The sequence below is a fragment of the Plecotus auritus genome (assembly GCF_963455305.1).
Source record: "Plecotus auritus genome assembly, chromosome: 13".
Taxonomy (NCBI): domain Eukaryota; kingdom Metazoa; phylum Chordata; class Mammalia; order Chiroptera; family Vespertilionidae; genus Plecotus; species Plecotus auritus.
In genome coordinates this window covers 28,295,062-28,321,570 of record NC_137779.1, presented here as the reverse complement: position 1 = coordinate 28,321,570, position 26,509 = coordinate 28,295,062, and the positions used below count along the sequence as shown (strand labels likewise).

At 54.2% G+C, this 26,509-nt stretch overlaps 1 protein-coding gene across 4 annotated transcripts in view; it reads right to left on the bottom strand.

The window, feature by feature from the left end:
* Nucleotides 1–26,509, bottom strand: part of LIMK2 (LIM domain kinase 2) — a 57,241-nt gene that overhangs the window by 5,540 nt on the left and 25,192 nt on the right. Inside the window, exons 1-14 of one of the 4 annotated variants that reach the window (XM_080650800.1) lie at nucleotides 21,940–22,007; nucleotides 12,580–12,715; nucleotides 11,793–11,902; nucleotides 11,050–11,238; nucleotides 9,546–9,651; nucleotides 8,988–9,184; nucleotides 7,129–7,334; nucleotides 6,766–6,902; nucleotides 6,249–6,335; nucleotides 5,420–5,551; nucleotides 5,140–5,196; nucleotides 2,850–2,915; nucleotides 1,323–1,497; nucleotides 476–531 (exon numbers count right to left, since the gene is read on the bottom strand). In XM_080650800.1, coding sequence (XP_080506926.1) covers nucleotides 476–531; nucleotides 1,323–1,497; nucleotides 2,850–2,915; nucleotides 5,140–5,196; nucleotides 5,420–5,551; nucleotides 6,249–6,335; nucleotides 6,766–6,902; nucleotides 7,129–7,334; nucleotides 8,988–9,184; nucleotides 9,546–9,651; nucleotides 11,050–11,238; nucleotides 11,793–11,902; nucleotides 12,580–12,715; nucleotides 21,940–21,992 — 1,707 coding nt within the window. In that variant the 5' untranslated portion in view covers nucleotides 21,993–22,007. Of the gene's footprint in view, nucleotides 1–475; nucleotides 532–1,322; nucleotides 1,498–2,849; nucleotides 2,916–5,139; nucleotides 5,197–5,419; nucleotides 5,552–6,248; nucleotides 6,336–6,765; nucleotides 6,903–7,128; nucleotides 7,335–8,987; nucleotides 9,185–9,545; nucleotides 9,652–11,049; nucleotides 11,239–11,792; nucleotides 11,903–12,579; nucleotides 12,716–17,727; nucleotides 17,834–21,939; nucleotides 22,390–26,509 lie in introns of those variants that run through there. The other 3 variants (XM_080650798.1, XM_080650799.1, XM_080650797.1) reach the window with 3 other exon arrangements.

The following is a 26,509-nucleotide window of genomic DNA, read 5'->3' as shown; positions in this document are numbered from 1 at the left end:
ATCGACTGAACTATGCTCCTAAGGACAGGACTATTCCCAGGACTCACTCTGTCCCCCCACACCCCCAAGGGCCTAGCAATGTACTGGACGGGCTGGCACTTCCTGGAGTGGCTGCTTCCACTTCCAGGCGGAGGGCAGCGGGAAAGGTTGCCTCAGATTAGACAGATGGCCACATGAACAAGCTGCCTTTCTTAGTAGAGTTCCACGTCTCGCCTGCCCCTTACTGACTGTGTGACAAAGAGCAAGCCACTCTCCCTTTCTGAGACTATTTTCTCACCCGAAAAAAATCCTGCTCAGCCTTATGGGACCAATGCAATCCGACTGTGGCAAGAGATGTGTGATGAACCGGACAACCCTACACTCGTGCTGACTTTATGGCGCGTTACTCATCTTTAGGAGGAGGAGCCTCTGTTTGGAGGCAGGGCAGAGCTGCCAGGCCTGCTGCCTCAGGCCTTGCCTACGTGCGGGAGCTCACCTCGCAGAGAACGATCCCGAAAGAGAAGACATCCACTGTCTCATCGTAGCTCTTTCCTTGGGGAACACAGGAGAGCGGGCTGTTAGGTTTGGTCCCTTACCTGTTCTGCACCGGGTCTCGGGCCCAGCCAGGCCACAGCCGAGAACCAGGACTAGAACAGGATCCATGGGGACGCCCCAAAGGCTTCCCGGGACGGGTACCATCTGGAAGTCGCCTTTCCTCGGCCCTGGGTGAGCGAGCTGCCTTGGAAAGACGTTATAAACCAACACTGCCCGTGATGAAACTGCACGGCACAGTGAGAGAGCACGGGACCTGCGTTCACACGGACTCTGCCGTTAGCCCGCTGTGTGCTCCTGGGCAAACCGCTGAGCTTCCCTGGGCCTCATATTCCAAACGGGTTGTATCAGACCGCTCATTCTGAGGCCTCAAACCCTGTGGGTTTCAAGACTCCCAGCCAGCACCTCTGGCTGGTGTGAGCATTATCCACAAGAGGGCACCACACTTCAGCTCTCAGCACAGAGAGCAGGAAAGGCTAAATCAGGCAGTGGGTGCCTGAGCCCTCACCCACCCTTGGGGCACAAAAGTCTCAGCCAGACCTCACCCTAAACCTCGGATGGGACACCCTAAACCTCGGGTGGGACATTGACTAGCTCGTGGGCCTGCGCTCAGGGAGGAAGGAGTTTATGAGGCCCAGTCTGTCTGGTGAGGGACAGAGATGCAGCCTTCAGCTCCGGGAACTTGGTCTTACATTTCACAGGCCTCCCCGGGAGCTCCCAGGGCTCTGCTGTGAGAAGTGGCCCCCAACGCCCCTCTGGAGGCATGTCCCCTCAGGGCACCAGGTACTCACCATTCAGCATCTCAGGGGCCATCCAGTAGGGGTTCCCCACCACCGTGTAGCGCTTCTTGCGGTCATTTTTGCGCAGGGTACGCTTCTTGCTGGTGGCCTTCTCCGCTGGGGGCTTTTTCCTCTCCTCTACGATGAGCCGTGACAGCCCAAAGTCTGCCACCACCACGGTCTTGTCCTGGTGGGACAAGGGCCAGGTCAGGACTGGGTGAAGACATTTCTAAGAGGAGTCATTGAGAAGGAGAGAAAAGATGGGCAGCAAAGGAGAGTGAGTCCCAGCTGAAGTCCTCACTGGCAGACAGGGCTCAGCATTTTGTTTGCCAACAGCTTGGTATCTCCTCACAGCAGATTCCCGAGACCTGGGGGTGCTCACAGCAGAGCCCCTGGAGCCTGGAGGGGAAGGCTCTGAGAACTAGGGAGGAACTCAGAGGCAGGACAGGGGATTTCTTTTGTTTTGTTTGTCCCCCAAAATATTTTTTTTAAAACATGTTTTTATTGAGTTTAGGGAGAGAGGAAGAGAGGAGGAGAGAAAGGGAGGAAGGGAGGAAGAGAGAGAGAGAAACATCGATTGGTTGCCTCCTGCATGCCCCCTACTGGGATCAAGCTGCAACCCAGGCATGTTACTGACTGGGAATCTAACTGGTGACATTTGGTGCATGGGACGACACTCAACCAACTGAATCACACCCGCCAGGGCTTCCCCAAAAGATTTAAGGCCATGGCTAGAATCAGGATAAGACAGAAAAAAGACAAGGTGGGGACTTGGGGGAGAAAAGCTCTTCAGTTAGCTCTGGGGGCCCCGGCTGGTGTGGCTCAGTTGGTTAGAGCACTGTCCCATGCACTGAAGGGTCTTGTCTCGGGTTTGATTCCCGATCAGGGCACATACCCGGGTTTCGGGTTGGATCCCTGGTCGGGCCACATATGGGAGGCTGCCGATCGATGTTTCTCTCTCTCCTTCTCCTTCCTCTCTTTGTAGAATCAATGAAAAACATGTCCTTGGGTGAGGATTAAAAAAATAAATAAATAGCTACGGAGTAGTCATGTGGAAAAGGGATTAAGATGGTTTGGGTCCAGAAGGTGAAGCCAGGGCAAGTTAGTGGGCACCCAGGAAGCCAGATTGCAAGTCCACAGGAGGAATAACATTGTAACAACCAGAGCTGACCCACCAGTGGGAGGAATGCAGCCCCCAACCCGGTCACTACAAATGCACTAGCTCTGTGGCCTCAGGTGCCAGAGCTGTAAAACGGGGTCCACCGTGAGGACCATCAGGGGGCAAAACCAGGAACACAACGGGGCTGTATGCGCAGAAACCCTTCTAACGAAAGGAGTTCAAAGGCTGCGACTGGGAGGAGGTGGAACTGTATCTGCAAGTGCCTGAGAGCTCAGAAGACAGAGAAGGGGCAGGCAGCCGGGAGGGCAAACAGGAGCCCCAGGCGACATCTCCTCTAAAGCAAGAAGGACAGTCAATTCTTTTGCAACGAGGAAGCCTGGAGGGCTGGCCCCGGGGAGACCCAGAACAGCGAGACATACCAGCTTGATGAGGCAGTTGTGCGAGTTCAGATCCCGGTGGATGATGCACATGGAGTGCAGATAGGCCTGAAACAGAAGTCCGAGCTGAGGCCAAGGGCCAGGAAACCAACCACTCGCGGACTCCGGATCTGGGCCATCGAATTGGCTCTCCGTCCAGGCCAACCCCACCCGCCTTCAGAACCTAACCTGGACTCCAGAGCCCAGGCCCCCCTGCCGTCGTCACTCCCTTGTCCCAACACCAACAGAAAGCCAAAGGCCGCCTGGGCTTCCTCTCTCCCTGCTGCCGCCTCCTGCCCATCCTTTGTTCGGCCGCCCCAACCCAGTGGCTGCTCTAAGCTCTCACTGCTGTCTCCTGAAATCTCCAACTGTCCTGGGCCCTGGCTCTTGCATGTCCCCATCCCCGTTACCCATTTACGTAGGTCTGGGACATCTGAAGGAAGCACCCCAGGCTCCCTCATCCCAGTGACTGGTTTCAGCTACCCTGGATCCTTCCTGCCTGTGAGCGGGGCATCAGCGACCTCCTCCTAAACCAGCGGGCTCTGTATTCCTGACATTCACCTTCCCCGAGACCCAGCACACTCCTTGCTCTCTGTCTGCACTTTAACCTCTCTTTCTTCCTAACCAAATGTTTCCAAACAGGTTTGTTTGCTATTTCCCCCTCCAGGCCTCCATCTCTGGCTCCTGTTACTCTCTGAAGCCACGTCCCCCTTCCCAGCCCCCTGCAGCACTGCTTCCACCCCCTCGGCTCCTGGAGCTGCTCCCACTCAGGGAGTTCTTCCTGAACTGCTCTAGCTTGTGCCCATGCCCTCCCAAAGGTACCCACACCTGCCCGAGACTCCTGTGTACCTGCTTCTTCCTTCCAGCCTCCCCAATGTCAGCCCTTCTCAAAGCCATCTTCTCCTCACGTGCTGAACCCCATGAACCCCACATCAGCCTCAGCACGCACCTATCCTAGCTCTTCCCAAACCTGTCTCCCAACCATTACTGCCACCCCCCAAACATCTGCTAAATGACACCGACATACTTCTAAATACCTCAAACCCCCCAAACGCTTCTTTCTCCCTTCACCTATTCCCTCACTGCCAGCCCCTCTCTCCATTCAGACTCCACTCTGCCTCCCAATCTCCTGTCCGCCCCCAGACATCCCCTAAAATTCAGAAACCTGAAATGTTTCATGAGCCCCCGACCCAGGTCTCCCTGCACCGAGTTCTCCCAATCCTACCCCAACCTACTGACCACACCAGACTCCTCTGCAAAAAAAAAAGAAGAGCTCTGGCCACAAAGCTTGCCTTCTTAAAAATCTTCTAGCCCGGCCGGTGTGGCTCAATGGTTGAGCTTTGACCCATGAACCAGGAGATCACAGTTCGATTCCCGGTCAGGGCACATGCCCGGGTTGTGGGCTCAATCCTCAGTAGAGGGCATGCAGGATGCAGCCGATCAATGATTCTCTTTCATCATTGATGTTTCTGTCTCTCTCTCCCTCACCCTTCCTCTCTCTGAAATAAATAAAAACATAAAACAAAAATCTTTTACATCTGTCTTTTTGTCTTCCTACATAAAGCCTGACTCTTTAGCTGAAGATACAGGGGCCTTCATGTACTCCCAGACTAACATGGTCTCCATGGACCCCACATGAAGAGCAGTGGTCAAAACCTCAGGACGGACTCGCCCAGGCCCCCAGTTCTGTCCCTTTCTGGCCTCAGTGTCTCATCTAGAAACCAGGGTTGCCATGAGGAATAGACACACACATGCCTGCTAGTCCCTCAGCTCGTGCCTGGCGGACAGAAAGCACTCAGCAACTGTCAGCTACTGCTATCGCTGGTATCATTCTTTCCCAGGTAACACAGGCTGCTTCCTCCTCCTCAGCCGTGGGGCTACGCTGCCCAGAGGAACTTTCATCCAGTTCTGACCCATCCTTCAGGGCTCAACTCGAACGCATTCCCCCTCCTCAGATTTCCTAGGCAGCGAGGTTCTCTGCAGGCTCCAGAGGCCCTCAGAACCTGGACGCCTCAGTGCCTGCAAGGCCAGGCCATTTCGTGCTAATGTGCTTCTCCAGTTCGCCTTGCCATGTCCTGTTTGCCCTTGAAGATGTGGATTCTTTGAGAGCAGGGTCGTGAGCTGAGAACAGCCATCTGGGGTCAATTTCTCTGGCTCAGAGAGAGGCTCAGCACTAGCTGCCCAGCCCACATGAGCTGCCTTCCGATGCCTGCCCGCAATCCTTGCATCTCTCCCAACTGCCGCCCCCCGCTCCCCCTGCCAACTCGCTGGCAAGGTTAGTGCCAAGACTCACCATTCCAGAGGCGATGCCTTTGGCAAACCTGACCTTCTGCTGCCAGGGCAACGGGTCCTGCAGGATGGGGGGAATATCGATCAGAGGCTCTTGGACCCTGTCTCCACTCGTGGTCCAGGTCCCAACATGGTCTCTGCCTGTGCCCAGTCCCACCCATCATGGCCCTTTGTAGGTAAAGCAGGGAGTCTCTCTGGCTAGCATGGCTTCAGGGTAGGTGGGACATAGGTGTCCCACTGACAACCCACCAAGCTCCTGGGGACAATGGAGGTGGCATACTCACCACACTGCGCACGAAGTCCTTCAGCGTGCCCCCCTCAATGTACTCTGTCAGCAGGTTCAGCTTCTTGTCCTTGTACAGCACCCCGATGAACTTGAGCACGTTGGGGTGGTCCAGGCTGCGCATCACCTTCACCTGGGGGTGGGGAGGCCAAGAAGGGTGGGCAGTTACTTCCCACCGTGTCTGCCTCACACCTTGCCTCCGGGGGGCCAGCATGACCAGTGTTACCTGCACCTCCTACCTCCTAGGTTGGGTGATGGGGAGGAATACGCCCACAGGGATGGGGAGGGCCCCACGGGCCTTACCCTCAGGATCCTGCCTTTTTAGGAATTGCATGGGGGGTGGGGTGGGTGTTGGAGTGGGCGGGTCCAAGAGTGAGACAAAGGCCTGGAGGGCAGCACCTGGACCACAGGTGCACCCAGCTGCATTAGGGGAGCAACCCGGGAGCGGCGATGGAATGCCCCGGGAGCTGCCAGTTCTCTGGAATGCCCACTCTGGCTCCCTGAGCAGGTGTTCAGGTGGTAATGAGAGCACTTGTTGTACGAATTCGGTTTGTTTTTGTGTCTATCACCCCATTACCTGTGAGCACCTCTGAACCACACCTCATTGCTGACTGCATCCCTTGTACCCAGCTCGAGCGGTCTTTCGGACGCGTTCATTGAACCAATAATGCTCTAACTCAGAGGGGTGGGGGTGTTCCTCTAGTGCTCTTTCCTGCTCAGCCTTTAAGAGACTGATTCCCAAGCAAGTTTCCTCTCGAAACCATTATTCAGTAAGGTCTTCCCTCTTGCAGCAGTGACACCAAACTCCTGACCCCACGCCCGCTTCTTACCTCAGTCAGAAAGGTCTTCTGGGTCTCCTCGTCACACCGAATCAGCTCCTTCATGACCATCACTTTGCCCGTGGCTTTGTGTGTCACCTACAAGGAGGGCGACTGTCATGGGTGCAGAGACCAGAGGCAGTTCCGGAGAACTGTGTGAAAATCAGCGCAGCTGGCCATCCCATCCCCGGGAGGAGGCGCTGAGCCAGGTCAGGTGGACAGAGTTCATGTGCAGAAGACACAGCACGGGGCACCAGGGGACTCAGAGAGGAGCACACCCCCGTCCCTGGAGAGCTGGGCATGCACAGAGGAGAAGCGAGAACCCGGAAAAGGGAAGTGTGGGATGAGGCAGGAGGGGCTGACAAGCCAGGCAGGGGCTTTGGTCATCTGAGAAGGGAGTGAGTCCCTCAGGTGAACAGAAATCTAGGGGCAGGAAGGCCAATGCCACAGACATGCGCTAGGGGGGCTGAAGGGGTTGGGGGTGAGCTCTCCAGCCCCAATGCTCCAAAAGCTGAGACACATGGCTTACCTGACCCCCCCTCCCAGCTCTCAGTAGAGGAGGAGGAGGAGGAAAGAAAGAGAGAGAGGTTAGTCCCCGAGACTGCTCATCAGGGAGGCAGGAGCCACTCCCCAGCACTGGGGCTTCTGGGCGCCTAAAAACACCCACTGCCTGGATATGGGTAGGCCACAGGCACAGCTCCTCCCAACCCGGGTCTCCGGGCTCACCAAGCTCCCTGCAACAGCAACGCTGACCTTAGGTAGCCTGGGAGGACTGGGGTGGCAGGTGCAGCCAGGAAGGAGGCCTGGTGTCCTGCAGGGCGTACGGTGAGACCGCGCGATAAGAACTCCCCAAAAGAAGGCGAGGGAGGGATGAGGGGCGGGGGAACAGAACAGCTGCTGCCTGTGCTTACCTTGATGGCCTGCCCAAAGAAGCCCTTCCCCAGGACCTCCCCGTGGATCAGGTCACACGGCCGAAAGATCTGCTGCGAGTAGCTGCTAGAACAGCGAAGGGATTCGGAACGGCTGATGTCACGGCTAAACAGCAGGGGTTCCTTTGGGGAGCTGGGGCCGGGGGACTTGGAGATGCTGTTACTGCGCCTGAGGATGAGGAAAGATGGTGCTAGGGATAGGGTAGCCCCCAGAGACTTGCCAGGGAACCCCGGGGGCAGGCACCTCAGGGCTACCCTGACCGTTCCAACGTATGTAGCTCAGGAGCTATGACTGGGGAAGGGGACTCTTATGTCAGACAGATGTACCATTTGGGGGCTGCAAACATCAGTTGTATATTTAAGTACATTCAAAGCGGGACCCCTGAGTACTCCTCACCCGGAATGAATGACTGACTACATGCTACTGGCACAGAGCGCTCAGTACAGGACAGCACGGTAGATGGTGATCCGCTGTCCATGTCTGCTCCATCCGAGGCACTAACTAACGGGGTCCCAGTCTAGCCTACTGCCATCCCCAAAATGACCGAACGGGATTTGGGATATTCTGCACATCTTTGTATCTGGCTACCTTTCCTACATTTAAAAATAATCAGCACGTATCATTTCTACAGCAACAAAGCCAATATGTTTACATTTTTAAGAGCAGCCGGTCATAGTAATGGCTGGTGACTGTTACTTTGACTTCCTGAAGAAAGGACGAGACGTTGAGTCCGCAGCCCTGAAGGTGGACTGCAACCCTGCAACCTCCTCTCCGGGGACACACCTGTTTCACTTGGGCTACCCAGCAAGGACGGCCCGCAGCTTCCCAGCCCCTGCTCTTCTGCCCGGCCTCCTGCCGAGTGGGCCCGCGGGGCACACCAGGTGAGCTGGCCTCTCTCTTGCATGACGGCCCTCTAGGTATCTGAGCAGCTAGCTCTCTGGCCACTCCCACCCACATCTTCCCTCTTCCCAGGCCTTCTCAGCCCTCTGGCGCCGTGCCGCCACCAGCTCGCTCGTGCTGACTGAGGCCAAGAGGGCAGCCAGGAGTGACAGGAGCCACCTGTCGGGAACGCCAGCCAAGGGGGCCCTGAGTGATTCAGTCTGTTTGGTCAGGAGGGCGGATAAGGAACCTGACTCCTAGTAACACCAACAGCACCTCGCCTCTGCCGCGTGCTGACGCTGGGCTGCTCTGCATCCTTTCTGACACCGAGTCCTTACATAACTGGGAGACAGCCACCTTTATCCTGCAACTCCACCTCACAGATGCAGACAGAGGCCAGGCGAGAGGGAGCGATGGGCGAGGGGCGTGACTCAGCTAGAAGGTGCCATCGGGGGGTGCCTGCCTGGAGAGCCAGCGCTATAGGAGTTCCTGCTCGTTCAGCCTCCCCACATACTTGGTTTTGGTCCCTCAAAGCCAAAACAACTTGCATTCCTCTCTTGTTTTATAGTTTTCAACATCCTTATTTATGTTTATTAATCCTACCTGCGCCCTGACTCCAGCCCCTAAGCCCCGTGTTTTCCCCACGAGCCGCGCTGTCCTTCGCGGTCCAGCATCACTGCCTCCCGTCCAGCTCAGGAGTGCGGTGGACAGTCTGACCCCTGGTTTCTAAGGGAACCTGGCAGACAGCTGGGTCAGATCACGCACAGGTCCTGGTTATGAAATTGTCATCTCCCTGCGGGGCGCTGGGTCAGCACAATCCTCACAGCCCGTCTCTGGCCAGCTGGTTCCCTTTCTGACTCTGCTGGTCTCCGAAAGCCAGCTCTGCCTCATCTGAGGGACAGGCCTGGGGTGACACAGAACCAGGGTGATGGGCGTGGGCACCTCAGGGAACGTCTCCGCAGAGTCCCTTCCAGGTTCTCCTTGGTGTCCAGGGTGCTGAGGGTGTGCGAGTGCCCAGCATTCTGCAGGTGGGGAGAGAGCCGTGCATCCAGCCGCAGCTGGTCCAGGCGCTGGGAGACGGGGTCGTGTTCAATCAGGAGCTGAAGTGTCTGGCTCGTCTGGCTAATTGCATCCTCTACCTGTGGCCAAGGAGCAGCGTAAGGCTGGATCCCACAGGCTGGCTCCCCCAGGCCACCCACCATCAGCCCAGAGGATCCAAGCACAGTGTGGCCCATGGTCAACTTGGCTAACAGTGGCCTCCAGATGCCAGTACCCCACAGTGCCCTCTGCCTGGCATCCTGTCAGCTTCCCCATCTGTCAGGCCATCCCTGCAGCCCTGGGGACATGCCAGGCTGACACAGGAGGTCACCAGTGGTCACAGGCTCCGTGGCAAGACAAAGAGATAGACGAGGGGTAGAGAAGGGTGAAGGTCACAGTGTGATCTCCCAGAGGGTCTGTTCCATGCCCCACACCCACAGATAGACTGGACCCAGACTCTACCTCCTCTACGCGCAGTGTGCGGACAGGGGTCCCGTTGATCTCCAGGATGCGGTCCCCAGGGTGGATGGCATTGCGGTTGTTGGGACTGATACGCATCCGGTTGACCCTAGGACCAGACGAGAGTTGAGGAGGGTGAAGGAATCCTAAAAACAAGCCTGACCCATTTCACTTGTGCAGCGAAGAGTCACCTGGCCCCAAGGCCCAGGACACCCACAGAGAACGGGCACTCACCCAAGCCAGAAACTTGGGTACCATCCTCCCCATCCGAGTTCCCTCCCTGCCCCCAGCCCTCACCATCTTGGAGAACCCCGCCTTCTCTCCATCGCCATAGTTACCAACATCTCTCACCTGGATCATGCAACAGCCTCTTGGCTGGTCTCTACATCTCTAGGCTTGCTCCCCTCCCACCCAACTTCCACACCCTCGATCTTTCTAAAATGCTAACCTGATTGCATCACTTTGTTGCTTTAATTCCTTAATAGACCTGCTGAGTCTTCATAATCCAGGCCCTCCATGACTTAACAACTCCCTCTCTGGCTACTCCCAACCACCCAAACTATACCAGACACAACCACAGACTCCTACCTCTGCCCCGAACACAATCCCCGCCCCTTCATCTAATGAGGCTTTAGAGCAGACCTCAGCTCTTCCCGACTTCCTACGTACTCTCACCTATACTGCAAGCGCCCAGTGCGCAGCACGCCATTAAGTGCACAATCACGATTTTACAGAGTTAGCAGCCACAGGCGCCTCATTACTGGTATTGAGGTGGACAGACTCCTTCCCCACCTGATCTCTGGCCTGGACCTAGGGTGGAGTCTTTTTTTTTTTAAATATATTTCTTTATTAATATCAGAGAGGAAGGAAGAGGGAGAGATAGAAACATCAATGATGAGAATCATTGATCGGCTGCCTCCTGCACGCCCCCAACTGGGGATCGAGCCCGCAACCCAGGCATGTGCCCTTGGCCAGAATCGAACCTGGGACCCTTCAGTCCACAGGCCAATGCTCTATCCACTGAGCTAAACTGGCTAGGGCTAGGGTGGAGTCTTAATCTCTTTCTCCTCCCTCCGTTCATTCGCTCAACCAACAACACAATAATCAATGAACACCTACCATAGGCCAGGCACTGTTTCAGGCCCTAGGCATGCAGTGCTGGACAAGACTAAGACACGTTCCAGAGGAACTCGTGGAGAGGACAAATGATAAACAAACTAATACACATAATGAAGCCAGATAATTTCAAAGAGCTAACACGATCTGACACTTGACACGTGAAAGCTGAGTGCTTCCGGCATTAAGTGTCTGGTGGGAAGCAGCCTGGGCAGACAGCACGGTAGGTGCCAAGGCCCAGGTGTGGTTACAGCACAGTGGGCGCCAGGGGAAAGACGGAAGATGAGGACGGAGGGAGCTCAGCATAGGACTCTGGAGTTCTGAGCCCCTCGGAGGCCCATCTATGGACTCGGCTCAAGACCCCCTGCTCCGGGGTTCTCAAAGTACTCACTCTTTCACTTGCACGGAGGTGGCGTAGTTGGAGCAGGCGCTCTCCACAGACACGGAGAAGCCCCGCCGGCTCTCGGTGGTGGCTGGCATGGAGATGTGTGTGACGGAGTAGGGCAGCTGGTCCTGAACAGACTCCGTGGAGAGCCTCTCAAACATGGGTGCCAGCACCACCTCATTATGGCACTTCCCACTGGGGAGAGGAGCAGGAAGGGGGTAAGGTCCCGGAGCTCCCCCCGGAGAACCCCAGCAACCAGTGCACCACGTGGCTTCAAGCAATAGCACCCACAGCCCCACGATTACTGTCCCTCCGCGATCCCGCTGGCCGCTCGGAATGAGAAGCCTGGTTCTCTTTGCTCTGCCTCCGACCCTGTGAGAATCCAGCCCCTTCCCCTCTCTGGGCCTCAGCGCGACTTCTTTTTATCAAAGGAGGCAGTTGGACGGAGCGAGCTCTCAGGGGCCTTTGCCTTTAATGCTCTGGGGTCCTTCTCTGAGAGCGCCTTCCCAGCCATTCTCTCCCTCTGGGAGGACTGCAGGGCAGAATGCCGCTATTCTCACAGTAGGTGAGGGCAGAGGTCGGGGGATGCTAATGGTCTTGCTCACAGCTTACAGAACAGGCTAAGCACACTGTTGTGAGAGGAAGCCAGTGCTCTGATACCCAGTAGTCTTTCCGCCCAGCTCATGCTGCCCCTGTCCCTCTCTCGGCCATTCTTACAGGGGAAGACAGACACAGGGCCAACGTCTTACCAGTAGAGGGTGGCGTGCTGCACCAGGGCATATGCGTCCCCATCCTCGATGATCACCTTGCAGCTCATACAGGCAAAGCACTCTGGGTGGTACTTGAACTCCCCGGCCACCTGGGAGCAGATGGGGAGAAAGATGGACAGATGAAGAAAGTGAGTCCTCGCTGTTGCTAGAGTGAGGGTAGAGGTGGGTGAGTGACCTCCGATCAAGGATTTGCGGATCCCGGCAAGAATGTACCTTGGCACTTCCTGCCCTAGAGCTTCCCGGGGAAGTGCCAGACTGGTGCCTCCCCCTATCATTTTTGAGATTGCAGAAAACTGTTCCGGTCTCAGCCATGAGACCAAGTCCCCAGGGAGTCATCACCCCTGTTAGAAAGGCTCACAGTTTCTCCAACACAGAGCTGGCAAACCCATGACTAGGCTTACAGCCCTCTGTCTTAGAGCAGGCAGGGGAGGTGGAACTCTCTGCCAGCTCATTCCAGAGCCTCCCTTTCTACTCTCCCGGCCTCCTCTCAACCTGTAATACTCTCCTTTAAGGCTTTCACCCCCTCGTGTTGTGTCTCCTCCCTGCTTGCCTCTCCACCCACACCCAACACTGGCTTGTGAAGTCCCTGAGGATAGGATCCCACCTGGCACTTACTAGGTGCTCAACAAACATCTGTTAAATGATTAAATGAAGACAGAGGCCTTGGCTGATGGAAAGACCAGAAGATGAATGACCATAGGGAACTGGAGGCATGGTCAGTGGGCTCTGATGGCCACGAGGAGCAGAGATGGAGGGACTCACTCACCATGACAGGCCCTGTCATCAGCAGAGAGCACCCGTGGCAGAATTCCCCGAATTTCCTCCAGTAGTCCTTGTGGCAGTACAGCTTCCCGTCCTTCTCGTAGTACCAGTTGGTGAGGGACTCCTGGCATTCCGAACACCTGAGAGGCCAGATAAGAAGAGAAGCTCTCCTGGATTCTTGGAATCCAGATGTTTCTTGGATCCAGTGTTTCTTAACCTGTCTGGGTCTTGAAACGCTTTGAGGACCTGATTAGGAGCCAAGAAGCCTCTCCCAGAAAAAATGCACATCCAAGGAAAACGTGCATTTAATTTATGCATGGGGTGCGTGTGCATCACGGATTGACGCCTAATCATGGCCCCAGTTGAGAACCTCTGGGCTAGACAGCTATCTCGAGTAACCAAAGAAGTTCAGTCACCTCCACTTTTCAAAACATACCCTTCACCAACAGCATTACTGATATGGCATTCTTTCCCCCAAAATATTAAGCATAAAGAAACAATTAGCCCGTCCAGTGTGGCTCAGTGGTTGAGTGACGACCCATGAACCAAGAGTGGTATTTCTATCTCTCTTTCCCTCTCGCTTTCTCTCTCTCTCTAAATGAAAATAAATTTTATTTTATTTTTTAAAATACATTTTATTGATATTTTTACAGAGAGGAAGGGAGAGGGATAGAGAGCTAGAAACATCGATGAGAAAGAAACATCCATCAGCTGCCTCCTGCACACCTCCCACTGGGGATGTGCCCGCAACCAAGGCACATGCCCTTGACCGGAATCGAACCCGGGACCCTTCAGTCCGCAGGCCAACCCTCTATCCACTGAGCCAAACCGGTTTCGGCTAAATGAAAATAAATTTTAAAAGCCATATGTATTTCTTTAAAAATAGAAACAATCAGACAAACCCAAAATGTGAATCACTTGATAAAGACAACTGAGCTTGACTCTTCCAAAAAGTTAATGCTGTCGGGGGAAGGGGCCACAGAGGTAACAATGCCGACACACAGCAACTAACTGCAGTGCCTAAATAAAGCTTGGATTAAAAAACACACACAGCTCTGAGTGACATTTTTGGAACAACTGAGGAAATTTGAATTTGGACTATACATTAGATTATATTGTGAATTTACTGTCAGTTTTCTTAGATGTAATAACAATATTTTGGTTACACAGAAGAATTCTTAGAAGAAGCGCATTAAATTAACTAAGGGTGAAAGTCAAGATGACTACAACTTACTTTTAGACAGTTCAGCAAAAATAAATACTGCGTGTGTGTATAGACAGATAAAGTGGCTTAAAGTTAACAAATGATGAATCTAGGTGAAGGATACATGGGTATCCTTGAACTACTCTTTCAACTTTTCTTTTCTTTCTAAATCCTCATCCAAGGATATTTTCCCATTGATTTTTTTTTCTTTTAAGAGAGAGTGGAAAAGACAGGGAAAGTTAGAGAGAAATATCGATGTGAGAGAAGCACATCAATAGGTTGCCTCCTGCATGTGCCCCAACCAGGGTGGGGGCTGGGGAGGAACCTAGAACCAAGTTACGTGCCCTTGACCGGAATCGAACCTGGGACCCTTTGGTCTGCAGGCCGACACTCTATCCATTGAGTTAAACCGGCTAGGGCTCTTTCAACCTTTCTATATATTTGAAAAATTTCAAAGTAACATATTGGGGGGCAGGCAACAAAACTCCATTAGCGCTGTGCACGCTGTGTGAGACCCATAGCAGCTCCTTTCTCCTCCAGTCCCCGGAAGCTCGCCCTCAGTCAGGTCGGGTATGTGTTCTCAGGCCACGTCTGCACAGACGAGGTCCTCCTCCTGTCTGAGCCTCCTAGCTAAGAGCTCCCTGGCCTGCTGAGACCAGCTCTTTCTTTCTGGTTAACAGACTCCCTATTCCTGTGAAGGCCTCACACCACCCACACTGGCCACACCCTTGCTTCCCAGAGGCACTGCCTTTCGGTTTGAATCCCGACCCTGGATTAGTTTTAGTGACGTCATCTTGGGCAGGTTACTTCACTTCTCTGACCCGGTTTCTTCATCCGTAAAATGAACTGCTGTGAAAGTGGAATCGTATGTGTTAAAGTGCATATTGTGTTCTGCAGCGAAACAGCCTGGGGACCCACGGCCCTCCTGCCGTGCACATAAAAGACTGAGCACAGCAGGGACTCGGTAAGGGTTAGCTATGAAAAAGGACGATAATGGTAGCTCCCATTACTGGCCACTTACGGCCACTAGCTGGATAGCTTTGGACAACTCTCAGTAATTTTTCCTTATTGACGACGTGGGACCAGCAGTATCCAACTACAAAGAACCACTGTGAAAACTACGTTAATGTCGAAGGAAAGCCTTTTGCAAACTGTGAAGGGTGAGACAGGTGTATTACTAGAGCAATTTGCTACGCACCGCAGGTCTAAAAGATACATAGACAAGGTCCCATTCCACCTTCCAAGAACGTATGATGAGCTGGAAAAAGAGAATGTCTAAACAAAACTCAATTTTATCAATGCCAGGCGAGAGTCCACAGAGTACTACCACTTTTAAGCACTGCGGGAGGTCGAGGAGGGGGACGTGAAGCAGCGGCAGAAAGGAAGGAAGGGGAGATGTCTGTGGAGCTAGGAAGTTTAGAGAAGCAGGACCCTGAGAATCCCTCCTTGTGGAGGATCCAGTTCCCCTAGGTACTCGGCCAACACTGGTGGCTTCTGCCATCAGCCACCCCCATCCTGTAGCATTTCCTGCTCGTCCTAGCATGCTGAACTTCAGGGTGTTGGGAGCTTAGTATGGCATCAAGAGTGCGGGGAGGAAGTGCCTAGAATGGTACACTGAAAACCAGGCATGCAGCTCAAACTCCTCTCCGTAGAAGGCACCCTGGATGATCTCTGAATTGGGAGACCAGGGTTCAAGTTCTTCGGTGCTACATACTCTTGGACAAGCCCCTTTCCCTCTCTAGGTTAAGAGGTTTACAGGTCCCCACCTGTAAAATGCAGACTATACCACAGATCCCCTCAATTCTGCGCATGTGTGTTTCCCCCTGGATGACCCACGGTTTAAATCTCAGTACCACCGCTCACCACCTAACTGATCTTGGGCCAGCGGCTTCACTTTTCGTTTGTGACATGGTAACATCACCACCTACTTTCTGGGTAGAATTACGGGAGGTTCTGAATGACCATGAGGTGCCCAGCAGAGGGCCTGCATTGGAAGCGGGGGGCTTCCTTCTTGCCTCCCACCTTCTGGGTACCCTGTCTTTCTTTACTAGTTTGTGAGCTCCCTGAAGATGGGAACAGTGTCCCATTTTATCTTGGTGGACTCAGCACCCAGCAAAGGGCTTGAGACAGTCAGGAAGCCCTTAGCAAATGTTTTCATGCTGGAAGCGGTGGGAGTGGCGAGACCCACCATCGGTCCAGGTGGGAGCACAACGGCTCTGTGGCTCACGGTCACCAGGTCCTGCCGTCTCTTGGCTTCCGTGGCGAAAAGCCAGCGCAGACGTATTTGCCCCCAGCTGCACGCCTAGGCCCTGTTACGTCCTTGTAATGGCATGTGCGCTGCAGGGCACGGGAGCACCAGAACACGTCCTCCTTTCCATTGCCAATATCCTGCTTTTGTTTGCTGCGAGGGCCCCGGCCAGGCCCAGGAAAGGGAGCAGTGAGAGAAACGAGTGCAGGCATGCAGGGGAGAGACATGCCAGCCTGCTGGGAGACATGCCAGCCTGGCTGGAGAACGACATCACCCAGGCACACATCTGGGTCAAGGAATGCCTCTGGAAGGCACCGCCAGCAGCGGGGCCAACGTGGGTCGCCACAGGTGTCTGTGAAGAACAGGGAGGTGAACAGCTGACAGGAGGGCTGTGGGTCCCCAGGCTGTTTCGCTGCCGAACACAAGGGCTTCTTGGGCCCCTGGAGGAGTTGCCATTGTAGGCTGGCAGTCCTAGCTTAGATGATTAACAACAGCTCCTGTTACCTGTTACTCGGGTGCCAGCCATATTTCAGGCCCTCTAGGGGCCTTACTCATATACTCAGGTTATCTCTAATCCTGACCACACCCTGCGAGGAGATGGGATTATCCCCCGTTTTCCAGACTGGAAGACTGAAAACCATCAGGTCACTTCTGCAGGCCCCCCAACCCTTGATGGAGCTGGAGTCTGAACCTATGTGCTGGCCATGAGGCCATGTCCACTGGACCTCGTCACCCCCGTGAGGCAGCACGGCTACCAGGCAGGGCCTCAGCCTTCGTGTCGGTGAAAATAAGAGGCTGGAGCCCTGAGAGCTCAAGTCCCTTTGGTGTTAACACTTCATGAGGCTTTTCCGTGAGCCCAAGTACTCAGGCCGGATGGCACGACGCTCCCCCTCCCCTTAGTCTACAGCATTGTGCTCCCCAGCAGTCTCTGCCCTTTTAAGAAAAGAACCCAGCCCTAGCCGGCTTGGCTCAGTGGATAGGGCGTCAGCCTGCGGACTGAAGGGTCCCAGGTTCGATTCCGGCCAAGGGCACTTGCCTGGGTTGCGGGCTTGATCCCCAGTGGGGGGCGTGCAGGAGGCAGCCAATCAATGATTCTCTCTCATCATTGATGTTTCTATCTCTCTCTCCTCCTCCCTTCCTCTCTGAAATCAATAAAGAAACAAAAAACAAAACAAAAAAGAAAAGAAAAGAAAAGAACCCAAAACACACTCTGGAAATGTAAGGTGCTACTCAAAAAAAAAAAAAAAAAAAAAAAAAAAAAAATCCCACCTCCGATTCTCAGAAACCGTGGCCACAATGTGTTCTTCCCTAAGCCAAGGTGTTTTGTTTTTTTCCAGCTTTCAGTTTTGGAAAGTTTCAAGAGAAAGTTAGAATCTGCCCTAGCTTCAGGCCCCAGGGCATCCAGCTTGGAGGTGGGGGTACCCTGCAGCCAGGGCCAAGCATCGGTCACCACACGCTGCTGAGCAGCCAGAGTGAATGGGCGGAAACCCCCCGGCCGGGAAGAGAGGCCCCCACGCATGGAGGACGACCTCGGAGCTCCTCTTCCAAAGCACCACAGAGGCCTGGGCAGCCACCCAGCGAACCAAACCCTGGCAGCCAGTTCAGTGGGCAGCTCAGATCCAACTGAGGTATTTTGCATCAGCGGGAACCGGTGCAAATCTCACAGATTTCATAAAAAGATAATCAGTTCAGGTGCTCACAAATAGCTCTTAAGTTCCACGGGTCCACGTTCCTTCTTTGCCACTTCCCAGGTGTCACCTAAAGCCGGTTACTTCAGGACTGAGCCTCCGTTTCCTCCTCTGCACGCTGGGGACGGTAAATTCTCATGGGGTTATGAGAATTAAATTACGCACAAATGCCTAACATGATGCCTGGCCCACAGCAGGTACCCTGTAAGTGTTCATTTCCCTCCCACTCTCCTTTTTTGGGGGGGTTAATCCTCACCCAAGGATATTTTTTCCCTTTGATTTTTAGAGAGAGTAGAAGGGAGGGAGGGAGGGAAGGGGGGAGAGAAACATGGATGTGAGAGAGACATCCATTGGTTGCCTCCCGCACATGCCCCAACCTGCAACCCAGGTAGGTGCCCTTGACCGGGAATTGAATCCATGACCCTTCAGTGCACAGGGTGATGCTAACCACTTAGTCACATGGCCTTCCTTCCTCCCTCCCTCCCTTCCTCCCTCCCTCCCTCCTTCCTTCCAAATATATTTTTCTTGATTTTAGAGAGAGAGAGGGAGAGAAACACTGATCAGCTGCCTCCTGCACACCCTCTACTGGGGATCAAGCCCCCTGACCAGGAACAAAACTTTCGCTCAGCCAACTGAGCTGCACCGGCCAGGCTGGACCCCTCTTTAATTTGAGAACACCGAGGGTGAACGGAGACAGACCCCTTTTCCTCTCATGTCCAAGCAATATGGACCTGCTTCTTGGCCCAGAACCAGATTTTTGTGAGCTGAGAAGATCCTAAAATGAATTATTTATCCAGTCAATTAGAAGATCGATAGATTCTAATCAGTTCCTATCAATTAGGAAATAGTTACTGCGCATCTTGGATGTGCAAGACCAAACAGGCAAGTGACTGCGCTGGGAGACGCCAAGGGAAATACGATAGACCCAGTCCTCACTCACAAGCAACTTATTCAGGCCAAATGTCTGCAGGTAAATTTTCAACCTCATGTGGTAATGGAACCAAACAGTCACTATTACACTGGCTGTACGCAGGCTAGAGAACAAGCCCTCCGCTGCCTCACATCAATGTCTCCCTCCCTCTCTCTCTCTGAGATCAAGGGGGAAAAATATCCTTGGGCCCGGCCAGTGTTGCTCAGTGGTTGAGCATTGACTAGGAGGTTATGGTTCAATTCAGGTCAGGGTAATGCCTGGGTTGTGGGCTCGACCCCCCAGTAGGGGGAATGCAGGAACAGCCAATCAATGATTCTCTCACATCATTGATGTTTCTCTCTCTCTCTCCCCCCACCTCTCTTCCTCTCTGAAATATACGTATCCTCTAAATACGTTAGACAAAAGTCACTCCTTAATTTACCTCTTTTGTAAATTCCAATTGAGGTGTTTTCTTATTGGGAGCCCATGTGTCCCTGCACCTCGCCCCTGACACGAGTGGCACTGGCAGAGGAAGACGGTGCACTCGGCTGAGCACCACCTGCCCGGGTACAGAAATTACATTCTTCATTCCCTGCTCCCTCTCCCCCTCTTTGAGGCTGTCACGCCTCATCATGTCTCCGTGGAATCTGGTTTCATCGTTTTCCTTGCAACCACAGCCTCAGAAGTCCTGTAGACTCTGTACTCCCCCAGAGACCTGGGGTCAAGGACATTTATTTGTTCCACGGCATCTGGCAAGGGTCATGATCAGAAGCCTAGGAAGTGGAGGGAGCCCCCCTATGCTCTGCCAAGGAGAAAACTGAGGCCCAGGGAAGGGACAGAGACCTGGTCAGGGATCAGTCCTTGCGGACACCCTGTAATGAAGGGGGGGCTGATGGTGGAAGCGGCTTTCTGGTGACTGATAAGGTTGATACCTGGGAGAGCGGAGGGTCTGGGTGGTCCCTCCTGTGGGGCACAGAGCCCAACGTGCTGGCTGTCACTTTGGAAGTGGCTTCAGGAATGTGGCCTCTCATTTGGGGGAGGGGAGAGGGTCTACAGTGAGCCAGTCAGTCAGTCGGCACCCCCCACCCCCAGCTGGGCAAACAAGAGCTTGGAGAGGTGGGGGTTGTCAGGTTCCCTAGAGGGGCTGGTGCAGAACAGGACAAAGGACAGGAACATCAGGACAGCATCGGCAGCCTGGCCCTCAAAGGTCCAGGTTGGGAGTTCATTATCTGCTCTAGCTCCTGAGAAATGTGGTCCTACCCCCCAGAGATTAAGAAGGGCCCAGCAGCCTGGCTCCTAAAGGGACAATCCGTCCCTCAAAGTGCCTTTTCAGGATTAAGAGTAAAAGGGATTAATGAGGTCCCGGCTTACACTAGTGGCTCCTTCAAACTCTTGGCATTTCCAGTCCACCTGGTAAAACCTGCCTCTAAACTCAAGATCAATTCCCATCTGCTTTTGTTTTGATCCTCACCCGAGGATATTTTTCCAGTGGTTTTTAGAGAGAGTGGAAGAGAGAGGGAGAGACAGAGAGAATCATCGATGTGAGAGAGACACTTCGATTGGTTGCTTCCTGTCCGAGCCCTGACCAGGGCCAGGGCGGGGAGAAGCCTGCAACTTAGGTACGTGCCCTGGACTGGAATCAAACCCTGGACCCTTCGATCTGCAGGCCAACACGCTATCCACTGAGCCAAACCGGCTAGGGCCCCATCTGCTCTTAAGAATCTCTGCATCCCTTTGATATGCCAGGCAAGCTCCATGGCCTCTTTCCACCCCCCCCCCTCCGTCCTCTCTGCTGGGAGAGGAAAGCAAACCTAGAGTACCCCTGGGGGAGGGACCAGCCTTCAGATGATGTGAAAAACGCAGGAAGACAAGAGGGAAAGGCTGGCCAGAGAGACTCCACATGTTCACAGTGGAAGCGGATTGCCTCATCTGAGAAATGGGGCTGCATAACGTCTTGCTTTAGGCCAGTGGTCGGCAAACTCATTAGTCAACAGAGCCAAATATCAACAGTCCAACGATGAAAATTTCTTTTGAGAGCCAAATTTTTTAAACGTAAACTTCTTCTAACGCCACTTCTTCAAAATACACTCACCCAGGCCGTGGTTATTTTGTGGAAGAGCCACACTCAAGGGGCCAAAGAGCCGCATGTGGCTCGCGAGCCGCCGTTTGCCGACCCGGCTTTAGGCCATTGAGTGATCAAACAATAAAGTGCCTAGCAGGATGCCTGGTAGTCAGCACTGAGGACCAGCTCCCTGTGGGTCCCTCCCCCCCCCCAATCCAGAGGTTTCCCACCACTTTACCAGGGTCCAGCAGTTCCGTGAAACCACATGGTGTTCTGCTTTTCTGCCCAGAGCCTGGCCACCTGACTAGTATCCTAGCACCGAGGTCTGGGCATGAGGCTGGGTTGGGGAAGCCAGAAGGGAGAAGCGGACCAGGACCACTGGTGAGGGGGAGGCGGCCCGTGGAACAACAGGCTGCTCCCAAAACGAATGAAAACAGGCCCCACCCCAGCCAGGAATGACTCCATTCAAGGAGGGACCCCGAGGGCCACTAACCCTCTGGGGAGTTTCTGTTGGAGGTGGGGCGGGGCGGAGAGCAAAGAAAGGCAGCTCTGAGGTAGTGAGAAAGTTTCTACACCTCCCTCCCAGAAGCTCCACGGACAGAGGGCCCCAGAGGTACTCAGGCCCGAGACCCGGGGCATGCGCGGGGGGCTGCCCTCGCAGCTCGGGAACATTCCAAAGCCAGTTGTCCCCGTCTGGGAAGAACTTTCCCAGGCCTTTCCCTAGCAACTGTATTCACACCTGGGAGCTCAGGAGCCCTTAAAGGCCAGAGGCAAATGCGCTTGCCATTAAGAATGCCTACTGTATACCAGGCTGCTGCCCACACCCAGATCCTTTGGCAAAACCTGTCCATCCTGCTTGTTGGGACAAATTCCTGGGCAGGCAGCACAGCCTGCAGGTAACATAGGCGCTGGGAGAACAGCACCCTGTTGGAGCTCTTCCCCGGAAGCAGTAGCACCAAGCGCAGGCAGGTCAGCAGCATCTTCTGGCGGCCCTTCCAGGTGTGACTGGGAAGGGGAGCCCACGTTCCCCGGGAGCTTCTTCCTGGGCAGATCCCTCAACCTCACCGTGGCCAGAACGGATTCGACTGGCTTTTCTGCCTGACAGAACCGATGGTCGATGGTCGATGGTCGGAGGAGGAGGAGGAGCGAAATCTGAGCAGCAGATTCAAGGAGGACTCTGCCCTCCCCTTCAAGACCAGGGGGGCGGGAGGCAGAAGAGGAGATGGGGAGGGGGACTCAGAGCCCAACTCACCGAAAGGGGTCTCTGGAGGTGAAGTAAGCCGAGATGGACAAGTAACTCCCCATCTTCTTCCCACACCAGACAGACAAGCTCAGCTGCAAACCCGTCTGGGAGCGCCTCAGGCCGGCTGCAGTCGGCCACCATGACAGGCCCGGGGCTCCCGGCACCTCTAGCTGCGGGCCGGCTGCCCAGCGCTCACCTCTCCCTCCGGAGCAGCTGAAGAGGTGTGAGGACTCCTGCCTCCTGCAGATTCCCGAAGGGGCTCATGGCAGGGATGGTCTCCTCCCCCCCGCCCCCCCAGTTCTCAGCAGCTCCTGCGGCCCCTCGGGACTCCGGGAGGACCACCGCTCTGCGGAGGCTACACACACACAGGCATTCTGGGGCCGGGGCCGGTGACTAGCTAAGAAAGAAGCGCTGCTGTCAAGTTAGCCTTCCCCCTCGGCCCCACCCCTGATGAGGGAGGGAGGGAGGAAGAGGAGGGGCTCCTCGCGGAACCGAGGTGTGTGGTTGGAGCAGCTATTAGGAAACAGACCTTGCAGGCAAGGGGTGGAGCTGGGCTGAAGGGAGGCTGTAGGCAGGCGCCGCTGCAGACAATAACCAGGGCCGGCTGAGCGTCCATCCCCGAGCTCGGGGGCAGGGCAGGGCAGGAGAGAGGGTGCGCACATCAGCCCCCTCGTTTCCCCAGCCCAAGAAGCCGCCCGAAGGATGGTATCAAGGCTCGAAGGTGCAGAAAAAGCCCAGGATACCAGTTCCAGGCCAAGCCCCGCCCCCAGAAGGCGGCGGGGGGGGTGGGCCTGGGCTCTCTGGCCAGAGAGACAGGTCCGGAGAGATGCCCTCTGGGTTCTGGCATCGCCTTGGTCCTGGCACTAGGCTCCCCATTCATCCCTCCCCTCTGCCTGGCCTGGGGACAACTCCCAGAACGGGCCAGCGCCGGCGGGGGCTGCCGCTCCTCTTCGGGGAAGATCTGCACCCAGGATGAGGAAACAAGGCCCAGTGGTAACTGACACTTGACGTTGCTCCATGTGGCAAGCTCGGCATAAGCACTCTCCCGTTTCTCCGAGGTGACAGTGACCTCCACTTTAGAAATAGGGAAAGTTTTCCTAAGGCCAGAAAAACCAGTCCGCGGCAGGGCTGGGATTTAAATGGAGGCCCACGTGACTCCAGAGCCAGAGCCCTCAGCCCCGGAAAACGTCTCCCTCCACGCCCTTCTGCAAGTAGGAGAGAGCACAGGGACACGAGCCTGTCATCTGTCCCCCCTCTCATTCATTTGCTCGTTCCCAGAATGCCATCCGTGGGCCGTTGTGGGCAGTGGTGCTTCTTTGACTGTGTCCGCGGTAACCAGGCCTCTCAAACGGTGGGGATGATGGGCCTCGGTTATGTGGAGTGGGGGCTTGTCTGAAGCCCCAGGGATGCCCAAGCCAGAGCTCACCCCTGGAAAAGCCCTTTATCCCCCTGCCTATAGGACTACTGAGAGAAAGGGCAGGGCTGCCGGAGAAGACTGGGGCACGTCCAGACCTCACCGTTGAACTTGAGGGAGTGACACCAGCTCTCTCCCACCGGGCGCAGACTCCTCTCCACTGAAGTCACCCTGTCACCGTGACGGGAAAGTCTGTGGCAAAGGTGGTGACTGGATTACAAAGGAGCCTTTTCCCATCCCTCTACTGATTATTGGGCACAGGGATAACAATGAATGTGATAAGGCAGGGTTTGTGCCCTGTTATAAACTACCACTTATTGAGCACTTAATATGTTTCAGGTCCTGTGTTATAGTCTGCCTATTTTTTAAAATATTTCTATGGTGGCCGAAACCGGTTTGGCTCAGTGGATAGAGAGTCGGCCTGCGGACTGAAAGGTCCCGGGTTCGATTCCGGTCAAGGGCATGTACCTTGGTTGCGGGCACATCCCCAGTGGGAGGTGTGTAGGAGGCAGCTGATCGATGTTTCTCTCTCATCGATGTTTCTAGCTCTCTATCCCTCTCCCTTCCTCTCTGTGAAATATCAATAAAATATATTTAAAAAAATATTTCTATGGTGGTAAATACACACACACACACACACACACACATATGATGTCACATTTGGCATTATAACCATTTTTAATGTACAACCTAGTGGCATCAGTTACATTCATAATATTGTGCAACCATCACCACTATTTCCCAATCATCTTCACCACAATAATCTATTATATTTTAAAATGCACCTGTCCTTTGACCCTCCTGGGCAACTCCTCTGCCCTACCCCAGCCCAGCCCCCTGTCTGTCAGTTCTCTTGTCCATCACCGTTCTTTCTGTCTGAGCTCTAGGTGATGTAGCCAATTCCCAGTGGGTTCGCAGGACTCGGGGCCAGTGGCTTCAAGGTCCACAGTCTTCCTCGAGTCTGGCCCATGTTGGTCCTGTAGCGCCCTCGGGGTCACCCTGGTTGCAGTCAGAGGGCTATGTGTGAGGTATGGGAAGGTGGGTGGCAGGCACAGCCAGAGGGGAAGAGGCCCGAATAGGGCATAGTACCAAGCGGGGCAAGTTTTAAGCAGAGGGAGAAAAAAAAAACAAAAAACATGCCTAGGAGCAACTATAAAGGGACTTGAACCCTCAATCTTCTGATTCGGCATCAGACACCTTATCTATTAGGCCCCGAGGACCCTTCCCCGCCAAAGGCAATTGCATAAGCTTGTCCAGGACTGCATCTGTTATCTATCATACTTAAGCTGTCAATATATGGGGTAGATGTTCTTATTATCCCCATTTAAGAGATGAGCAAACTGAGGTTCTGAAGGTTATGTCACCAGCCTGAAGACAAGCTACTGGTAAGTGGTGAAGCTGGGCTTCAAACCTAGTAAGTGTGATTCTAGAACAGGGGTCAGGACACTTTGTTCTCTCTAACAGGCCAGAGAGCAAATATTTTAGGCTTTGCAGGCCTACACAAATACAGACCCTGTCACTGCAGCACAAAAGTGGCCAGACAGAAAACATAAACAAGTGGATGTGTTCCAATAAAACTTTATTTGTGCCAAAACCGGTTTGGCTCAGTGGATAGAGCGTCGGCCTGTGGACTGAAAGGTCCCGGGTTCGATTCCGGTCAAGGGCATGTACCTTGGCTGCGGGCACATCCCCAGTAGGAGGTGTGCAGGAGGCAGCTGGTCGGTGTTTCTCTCTCATCGATGTTTCTAGCTCTCTATCCCTCTCCCTTCCTCTCTGTAAAATATCAATAAAAAGCTATTAAAAAAAAAATTTGATAAGGCTATCCACCACCACCTTTAAAAAAAAAAAAAAACACTTTATTTGTGGACACTGACATCTGAATTTCATGCGCTATGACGTATTCTTTTGCACGCCCCGCCTCAACCATTTAAAAATGTGGAAATCACAGGATGTACAAAAACAGGCAGCGCGGCTACAATTTGCTGATCTCTGCTCCAGAGCCAATGCACTCAACCGCTCTGTTTATTGTCTCTAATAGTAAAGACCAGCTTGGGCATTGGTACCGAACTCAGCCACCTCTACCTACTGTCACAGACATCACACTTCAGCTGCAGAGGCAGCGGGAAGCGAGCACTGGCAGGCACTCCCCCTGCACCACACACTGCTCGCAGCACTTACACACATGGATGTTAATGTGCACTCGTCAGCAGGGCGAAGACTCCCCTTTTCAGAGGAAGGAGTGAAGCACGGAGAGTTTAAACTGCTTGCCTGAGATCACCCAGCTGTGTGAGTGAGAGGGGCAGCCGGGATTCGAACCCGGGCTATCTATATTGAACTCTACCGTTGCTATGCTGGAGCCCAGCCTGGGCCCAGAGCCAGACTGTCTGGGTTTGAATACGACAATGCACCGCACGTAAGCCCTTGGCACACGGTCTGGAACGCATTAAGGGTTGATAAATGTTCGCTGCTAATATCATTAAGACTATTGTTACCACCACTATGGGCTAGCTATGTGGCCTTCAGCAAGTCGCTGTCGCTGCCTCTGTCTGGGCTGTGGCTAGGTCTCTAAATAGCTTCCAGCTTCAACGTTTTTCAGCGCTCTGAGGTTACAGAGGGCTCCCGTTTTCCTTATGTCTGAAGTTGAGTTCAAACTCCTTGAGCTGGCCCTGAGGGGTTCAAGATCCTGGCCTGGGGGCCACGCACGAGAAGAGGTGGGGCAGCGTGCAAGGGGGGAACAGCGTACAGGACGCTGAAAGGGCCGCACAGCTGGAGAGCTGGGAGCTCTCTTTCTCCCAGCCACAGAGCTAACTATTTCTCACCAAAAAACCTATTACGTTCCCCTGTAATTCTATCAGGCAAGAAGGGGGCCCCAAATTAAGTCTGGAACTAGCAAATTGTCTTCTAATTGCACCCTCTGATTTCCCATCTGATGAACAGAATGCAGATGGAAGAAAATGCAAGCCACAAAGAGGCAGGGGCCAGGGAGCCCATGAGCATAACTCCTCCTGACATTTCACACAGCTCTGCTGTTCCAGCGGTGGCGGGGCGCAGTGAGTCGGTGTCTAGGAATGTGAGCAGGAGGCTGCAGGCGTTCTCTGCTCCCCCCACGCCCCTCACAAAGGACTCAGTGGTGGGTGGGTGGGTAACTAGTTGAGAGGTCGTCTC